The sequence below is a fragment of the Prinia subflava genome, chromosome Z (assembly GCF_021018805.1).
Source record: "Prinia subflava isolate CZ2003 ecotype Zambia chromosome Z, Cam_Psub_1.2, whole genome shotgun sequence".
In the NCBI taxonomy this organism is placed as follows: Eukaryota; Metazoa; Chordata; class Aves; order Passeriformes; family Cisticolidae; genus Prinia; species Prinia subflava.
Genome location: NC_086283.1, coordinates 26,281,221 through 26,289,907, shown reverse-complemented (window position 1 = coordinate 26,289,907; position 8,687 = coordinate 26,281,221). Strand labels below are relative to the sequence as shown.

At 64.4% G+C, this 8,687-nt stretch overlaps 1 protein-coding gene across 1 annotated transcript in view; it reads left to right on the top strand.

Annotated features, from left to right (window-relative positions):
* The first annotated feature begins 239 nt into the window (after positions 1-239).
* The window catches only part of PAX5 (paired box 5), a 134,111-nt gene continuing 125,663 nt past the window's right edge, over positions 240-8,687 (top strand). Inside the window, exon 1 of the mRNA XM_063423147.1 lies at positions 240-2,665. Coding sequence (XP_063279217.1) covers positions 2,620-2,665 — 46 coding nt within the window. The 5' untranslated portion in view covers positions 240-2,619. The remainder of the gene's footprint in view (positions 2,666-8,687) is intronic.

The window sequence follows — 8,687 nt, the reverse complement described above, 5'->3', positions numbered from 1 at the left end:
TTTCAAGGGACCGGCCTAGGGGGATCCTGGCTGCCCCCAACCCTGCCGGCTCCAGAGGCACTGAGGAGACAGCAGCGGCTTCTTCTCGGCGTCCGTGAGGCACCGGTTCTCGCACCGGGCCTTAAATCCCACCCCCGGCCATGGCACTGCGGGGGTCGGTACTAGGGCGCGGCGGGGTCCCGCAGCCGCGCTCCGGAGGTCACCGCAAGGCCAGCAGAGTGGGTCCCAGCCCTCCCCTGCTGGCAAGGGGCGAGGGGGGCCGCTCCCCGCCGGAGCCGCCGCGTTGTTTTCGTTAGCGCGGCAGCGGGGACGGCCGAGCCGCATCGGGGCGAGCCGCGCGGTCCCAGCAGGCGGCACCGTGGCTGGGGACGGCTCCTTCTCCCGCACCCCGCGGAGCTGCGCATCCCGCAAAGCTTCTCAGCCCGCGGGCCCACGAGGGTCGGTGCTCGCGTGTCTCCGCAGCCACGGCCGCGCTGGCACACGCGTGGTGCCTGGCCTGCCCCGCTGCGGCCCCGCCGCCGCCTCCCCATGGTCTCTCTCAGGCCGTGTCGGGCAGCGGGAGAGGAGGCGGGAGCCCCGCGGCCTGTTTTTAGGACAATAAAGTGCTTTTCGTTCCTTTCCCTGCGTGAGGTCAGAGGAGCGCTCCCGGGCTGCTCGCGTTGCCGAGACCGGCTCGGCCGTGAGAGGAAAGGCGAGCGCCTGAAGGGACGAGAGGGGACTCGGGGTCTGCCGTGCATTTGCACCGCTTCTGTGGGGGCACCTCCCCCAGGGAAGAACCCCCTGCCCCGGAGCGGCGGGTGGCGCGGCAGGTCGCGTTTCAGGGCGAGCCGGCGGAAAGCTCCGGCGAGGCTAATTCTGTGTAAGAAAATGAGAGCGAAAAGAGGTTGGTGGGAAGGGAAGAGAGAGGCCACAGTCGGCCTCACTTTCGGAGCCGGGCGGTCGGGGGTCCCGTAGGGCCGGGAACCCCGCGAAGCCGCCGCTCTTAGGATGCGTCGAAGGTGGAGGGATGGCCAAGAGGGAAAAGATAGAGTTTGGAAACAGATTTGTGTCCATGTCAGCTCTCAGTGGCGGCCGGCGTGGTGGGGCTGGCGAGGCTCTGCCGGGCGAGGCAGCCGGGAGAGAGCCCCTTCGTCGGCCTCGTGTCTCTACACCCGCACGTCCCCCGTCCCGGCAGTCCCGAGCGGGGCTCCCCGGGCCGCTCCGCTCACGGGCAGCGGCGGTGTCCCCCACTTCCAAACCCGGCTGCCCCTTGCCCGATATCACGGCGCGCCGGCGGCCGTGGGGCAGAGGGGGAAGCTCGGTCAGGGGAGCAGAACAGAGCCCACCTGCGACCACGCCAGCGGATCGGTTCCGTGTCTCGGCGGGTTCCGTGGGAGATGGGCTGCGGGCCGTGGGATTGCGCGGGTGCGTGGCTGCAGGCGCTAATGGGCACGAGGAGAGGGACTGCCCGCCAGGCTTGGAGCCGAAATTTGTTTTGGCCTTTGGAAAGGGCCGTTATTTCCCGCTCCCGCTCCCCCACCCAAGCCGTTTTGCTTAAGAATAAACCAATAAACCTGGGAGCGGTCGAAGCCTCGTGATTTTTTCCCGTTACCTCTCCCCACCCTCACCCGCGGCCGTGGGTCTGCATCCACCACGTGAATGGGAGGTACAGGGGGAGGAAGCCCGAGTAAAGGCCCCCCGGGCCGGGAAAATCCTGCTCAGGCCCCCCGCGCCTCCGCTGGGCCGCTGTCCTGCGGTCCCCGCCACAGTCCAGGGGCTGTCCCTCGTCAAGGGGCGCGAGGCAGGAAAGGGCAGGGCAGGCTCGGAGGGATGTGGGCGCGGGGGTCTTTCCGCCACCCCCAGGCGTCCGCAGACGGCTCCCTGTCCCGCCCCTGCGGCGTCCCGGTCCGGCGGGGAGCGCGGCCCCAGGGGCTTCAGCGTCACCCCCGGCCCGGGAAGGGGAAGTCGGTCTGCTGAAAAGTTGGTGACAGGCTGGGGCAGCGGAGGCAGAGCGGGCAGGTGCCGCCGTCGCAGCCGGGCGGTGGAGCGCTCGGGGGGCGGCCGGCTGCGAGCAAACTTTGATTCCTGCTTACAGAACATGTCAGAGTTTTCCTGGGTTTTGGCTGCGTCTGGGGACATCTTGTGATGTTTTAGAGAACAGGACATGATCTCACATGGCGAGGAGCTCTTTAGTTTCTTAATCATTTCACGGTTCCTTCAGAGGCTTTTTTCCACCTAAAACGTTTAGTTTCAGCTCAGTGATCAGCTGCAAAAGCTCGGCGGGGAGCGGAAGAGTTGAATTATTCCAACCTGAGAGAGCCCCTTACCAAAAAAAAAAAAAAAAGAAAGAAAAAAAAAAGAAAAAAAAGAAAAAGAAAAAAAGAGAAAATAAAGAAGAAAAAAAAAAAAAGAAAGAAGGAGTAAAAAAGAAAATAAAGAAGAGAAAAGAGAAGAAAAGACAAAAAACCAGAAAGGAGGAAAAGAAAAACGGAAAAATACAAAAAAGAGGAAAAAAAAGAGGAAAGAACACAAAGCAGTAAAAAGAAAAGAAAAGAAAAAAAAAGAGGGAAACGGAAGAGGTTGCAATACGAAGTGAAAACTTTTTCTTGTCTTCGTTTACCCAAATCCTGAAGAGCCGTAATGGAGTTGGAGAAAACCTACGCGACACCCCGAGCCGGCCGCACAGGTAGGACTCGGGTCAGGGGCTGCGAGGAGCCCGGTGGCACCGCGGACAAGGGGTCCCCCGCGCCGACGTGAGCGGGGACGCGAGGCAGAACTGGGTGGGGTGGGACCATTCCCCGCCAGGCCGTCGGGGCGGCGCGGCGGGCTGCCGAGAGCTCGAATGTCCGTTTGCCCCGCGGCTGGGGCCAGGCGGGCAATAGGACAAGGACCGGGGATTGGCGAGAGGCTGCGGGAGTCACGGCGTCCCTGCGGGTAGCGCGGCGGCGGCGCGGGCGGTGGAGGGCGCGGAGGCGGCCTGGCGGCTCGGTGGCGGAATGCAATTTCGCAGCGATCGATGGGGCCTTTTATTAGTTAAATCGCCTGAATAATCGTTTAATCGATAAAGCATTTCATGGCGCGGCGGAGGCGGCCGGGAGCGGGGGTGGCCGCAGGGGCAGCAGCTCCGACAGCGCTGCCTGGGCTGGGCAGGATGACGAGGACGGGCCGGGGGCGCCGGGACAGGGAGCTCCAAAGCCTCTGCCGCCTCTGGCCCCTGTAGACAGTTGGGCCGAGTGGTCTTCACCTCAGTACCGGGTGAGCAAGACGAAGGAGAACAGAGGGGTCATGGCAGGGACGAAGGCCGGGCAGGAGGTGAGCCTGCCCTGCCTGCCCGCTGGTCCCCTCCGCGCAGGACGGCGCTGCAACCCCGGGCCAGCCTGTCCGCCGACCCCGACGGCAGCCCCGAGCCGAGGTGCCGAAGGGCAGCAGGGGGCGGCCGGCCCGAAGGACCCTGGCTAGGCTGCGGGGCTGCGCAGGGATCGGCCCTCGCCGTTCTTCGGCCGGGCTGTGTACCGAATCCGCGGTGGAGGCCCGGCCGCGCCCGGCAGTTTCGACTTCAACGAAAACTCGGCCCGCGTCCACCCGTCCGCACCGGACGCCGGCCCCGCGCTGCCGAAGGGAGGGCCAGGGCACAGCCCCGTTGCCGCCTAGATCTAAAGGGTCCAGCGGGGGCCGAAGCTCTCGCCGCGGGGTGGTGGGTTAAGCTCTCCGATACACTCATCCCCACACCGATCCCCGTGGGAAGACATCCCGGCGGCGGGCCGAGGGCGAGGACATCGGTTCAATGGGGCTCTACCACGCCGCCAGGATCGCCCGTGAGGCGAGGCCTTCTCGCCGCGGCAGGGGTCTCGGCAGGGGCAGCACCGCCTCGGGGCAGGACCCGAGGGCGCGGCGGCCTGAGTGGAAACCGCCAAGCCCCGGCGCGAACGCGGGCAGCGCCAGCAGGTGGAGAACCTCCCTGGCCACAGCCTCGGCCCGCGCCCGCACCCAGGGCCCGGCTTCCCGGGGGCGCCAGGGACCCACGGTCCCTTCAAGCGCCGTCCGGGCTTCGGGGAGACCAACGGCACCGAGGAGCTGCGTCGGGCCGCCGGATGACACACGCCCACGGGACGGGCCGTCGGGGGTCCCGCGGCCGCGGCCCCGGGGGCCTCCAGCCCCGACGGGGACCCACCCACGCGCTCGGTCACGAGCGGCTGCGCCCCAGGGCCGACCCGCAGGGGCTGCGGCCACGCCCCCCGCGCTTTATTGGCTCGCAGCCCGCCAATAGGCAGCGCCGGCGCTCGGCGGCCAATGCGGGACGCCAGCCAGTTAACTTTGCGATTGGCCGCGGCGTTGAGTGACGGGCAGGCCCCGCCCCCGCCGCTGTCCGCCCGCGCGGTGCTGAAGCACCGCCCGCCGCCCCCTCCGCGCGCGCTGCGAGGCCCGCGCGGGGCTGCGGGGCGGGGTCGGTCCCGGGGCGGCCCCGACGGCCCCCCCGCCGCCCTCTGCCCGCGCCCCCCGCCCCCGCCGCCCGCCACAACCCCTGCCGCCCGCCGCCGGCCGGCAGCGCGCCGGGCGCACCGCCCGAGCCAGCCAGGCGCCGCCGCCCCGGCGGCCGACGGCGGGCGGAAGGGAGGGAGGGAAGGAGAGAGGGGAGGGGGCGCCGCGGCCCCGGCGGGCGGGCAGCGATGGTCGCGCCGCGCCGGCGCCCCAGGTCGGACGGCGGCCGCTGACGGGGCGGCCCGGTCCCGCGGGGCCGCGGCGAGCCCGGCCCCCATCCCGCTCCCCGCCCTCTCGCACACCTTCCCCCGCCGCTCCCCTCGCCCACCGCCGCCGCCCCGCCCGGCGCCGCGAGTTGCTGCGAGCGGCGCGGCGGGGGGCGGCACAGGCGGAGCGCGCCGCCGCCCCGGGACCGAGCCCCGCGGACGGGGCGCCCGCCCCCGCCGCCGCCCGCCTCGGCCGCCGCCGCCGCGCAGCCGCTGGCACCGCCAGCACAAAGAGCCGTCGGGCGGGCAGCGCTGGGCTCCGGTCCGCCGGACAGAGGCGCTCGCCCCTCTCCGCGCCCAATAACGCCTCGGAGCCCGGCGGTGTGTGCTGCGCATCGGCAGCCGCCCGGGCAGCGGCTGAGACCAGGGGCTTAGCCCGGGGCGGCCGCTCCGCGGCCCCCCGACGGAATCTCCGGAGGCGGCGAGCGGCGCGGGAGCCGCGTTCGGCCAGCGCTCTTGGATATCGCGACCCCTCTCGAGGCAGGACTCTTCGTTTTTTGAGGCGTTTTGTTCTATTTTATTTTCCACACCTTTTTGGTTATTTTTTCCTCTTTTTTCTTTTTAATTTTTTTTTCCTTTTTTGTTTGGTTGGTTGGTTTGGGTTTTTTTGGTTGCTGTTTTTGTCTTTTTTTTTTCTTTTTTCTTTTCTTTTTTTTTTTTTTTAATTTTGTTTTTATGTGTTTGTTTGGGTTTTTTAATTTGTTTGTTCGGTTCTGGTCGGTCTCCATCCTTTTTCGCGGGCTCCCTCCCCCAGCCCGAAACCCGAGCGCCGCCGGCGAATCGAGATCAATTCGGCGAGGTCGCCCGGCCCCGGACCGCTCCGATGGAAATACACTGTAAGCACGACCCGTTCGCAGCGATGCACAGTAAGTGGCTGCCCTTCAACTTGTCTGAGCGGCCGCGACGGGCTCCGCGCGATCGTCTCTCTCCGCTGGCCGTGCGGGGTTGCCCGCCGAAGTTCTCCTCCCCGCCCCGGCAAGATCGGTGCGACGGTGGCCGGCCGGCGGAGGGGTGCTGCTGGAGCGAGCTGGTCCGGAGGGCTATTTTCCCGCAGAGAAGGAGCCGATGTCACTGCGTGTGTGCATCTGTACAGATGGGTATTTAAACACGTCTCTAGACGTATGTACAGCCATCAGTACATATGGACGCGCGCTTGTGTACATGGATGAATACACAGATGTTACATATATGTGCATTTGTTTGTTTTTCGACCTAAATCAAATATCCGGGAAAAAAGCCGCCAGGTATTTCCGACGAACGGAAAAGTTTGCTGCACGATATTCTCTTTTTCAACCTTTTTGAAATTCGTTAAATAAAGGGAAAAAAACCAAAACAAAAACCAAACCAAAACAAACCATCAAAACCAACTAAACCCCCTTAAACAAACAAACAAATATAAGCCCTCCAAAATCCCAAACAAATTGAACCAATGCGAAAGGTGAGGAGCAGGGCCGAAGGGAAGATTTTTCTCTTTTTAAACCCCGAAGAATGGTGTCACGATCGCGGCGTGGGGCGGCGGAGCGGGCAGCCGGTGAAGTTAACAGGTCGTGCGCGATGGGTTCGCCCGAGATTTGTTGTGCTTGAGAGGTCGGGGAAGACTTATCCATTAGCACAGTGTTATGTGAAATGACATCTTCTCTCATGGTGAGTTAAACGCTGCATTACGGCGAGAGATTGCGAGGGAATTTAAGGTAGAACTAATCTCATTTCCCGGTGCACCGCAGCCTTTCGGCTCAAAGAAATTTGTTTGCAAAATAAACCACCGAGCTCCGGAACTGGAGATTCCCTCCCTCTCTCCCTTGTCCTCTCCGTGCTCCCCGCTCATCTGCCCGTTTCCCATCCCTCTTCCCGCCGCTCGATTTCTGGGGTCGTCCAGAGCTGGGACAGCGGCCGGTGACGGGCTCTTTCTCCCCGTGAAAGCGGACTTCACCTCTCGCGGTAATGCAGCGTTCGACCCCCGCGTTTGTTTCTCTCTCGGCATTGAACCAAATCACTTTTTTTTCAAAGGCGAACTTTAAGGTCGGAAAGCCCGCTGCGGGCGGTGCGGGGGCGGGGTGCGGGGTGGGCGCAGAATCTCCCGCCGCCGGAGCGCCCCTTGCCCCGGGCGGCGAGCGGACACGCAGCCCACAGAGGACGAGCTCCCCGCGTGGGGCCGGACACCCCAGGAGGGAGCAGCCGCGGCGGGTCTCAGCGGCGCCTCTGCCGTCATTCGCGGCTGTGGAAAATCGATGCCGTCCTCACGAATTTCGGGGCGAAGAGAAGGAATAAAACCAAAACGCCGGTGCCTTTTCTCCGGTCCCGACCGGACTCCGGGGCCATTTGTTGCCAAACGATCTCCGGAGTCGCGGCTCCTCGGGGATGTGAGGGTGGACGTGGGGTCGGGAGCCCCATACAAAAAGGCGGAGGAGGACGGGGAGCCGGGGGCAGCGGGAGGAGCGGGATGGCAGCCACGGGGAACGATGGCCGGGGCCGGGGCGGTCCTGAGCGAGATTTCGGTCCCTTCTGGAGCCGACACCGTCCCCACTGCTTCCTTGCCCCGCGCAGGCGGAGCCGCTGTCCGCCGCCGTCCAGGGCCGGGAGGACGGCGAGGCGGGCTGGGTATAGTCGGAGCAGCCCCGACCCGCGTCGGCGGCTTCCCAGGACGGCCTCCCTTCGCCTCCATTCTCTCCTCGCCCGCCGTGGCTGCAACATGGCTGTGGCTTAGGCCCGTGGACCCCTAATCGGGGCTCCCCGCTCCCGAAATAGCCCCCGACTCTCTACCCGTCCCTGCTCCTTGCAGACAGGGGCCCGGGGTGGGGCGGCTGCCTCATCCCCGCACCGAGCTGCGGACGGAGCTCGATGCCTCCGCAAGCTCCAGCAGCCCCCGGCCCGACGGGGCCCCCGGTTTGCAGCCGCCCGGGAGCGCGACCCCTGCAGAGAGGCCCGATGGGCAGGAGCCGGGCTCGGCGCCGGTGCCGCTGCCCAGGGCTGTGGCAGGTTTGCAGAAAGGGACGGCCGTGGCCCCAGCCTTTGTTTCCGGCGCCTGGAGGGTCGATGCTCCCGGCCTGGGCAGGCCCGGTTCCTGCCGACCTCCGGGGATTGGCATGTCTTAATGATGCCTTCTCTACCCCTTTCTTCCTGTTCTTTTCCTTTCTTTTTGTCTCTTTTATTTTTTTCTCTCATTTCCTTCCTTCCTTCCTTCCTTCCTTCCTTCCTTCCTTCCTTCCTTCCTTCCTTCCTTCCTTCCTTCCTTCCTTCCTTCCTTCCTTCCTTCCTTCCTTCCTTCCTTCCTTCCTTCCTTCCTTCCTTCCTTCCTTCCTTCCTTCCTTCCTTCCTTCTTCCTTCCTTCCTTCCTTCCTTCCTTCCTTCCTTCCTTCCTTCCTTCCTTCCTTCCTTCCTTCCTTCCTTCCTTCCTTCCTTCCTTCCTTCCTTCCGCACCTTCCGCACCTTCCGCACCTTCCGCACCTTCCTTCCTTCCTTCCTTCCGCACCTTCCGCACCTTCCTTCCTTCCGCACCTTCCGCACCTTCCGCACCTTCCGCACCTTCCTTCCTTCCTTCCTTCCTTCCTTCCTTCCTTCCTTCCTTCCTTCCTTCCTTCCTTCCTTCCTTCCTTCCTTCCTTCCTTCCTTCCTTCCTTCCTTCCTTCCTTCCTTCCTTCCTTCCTTCCTTCCTTCCTTCCTTCCTTCCTTCCTTCCTTCCTTCCTTCCTTCCTTCCTTCCTTCCTTCCTTCCTTCCTTCCTTCCGCACCTTCCTTCCTTCCTTCCTTCCTTCCTTCCGCACCTTCCTTCCTTCCTTCCTTCCGCACCTTCCGCACCTTCCGCACCTTCCGCACCTTCCTTCCGCACCTTCCTTCCTTCTGCACCTTCCTTCCGCACCTTCCTTCCGCACCTTCCTTCCTTCCGCACCTTCCTTCCTTCCTTCCTTCTGCACCTTCCTTCCGCACCTTCCTTCCTTTCCTTCCTTTCCTTCCTTTCCTTCCTTTC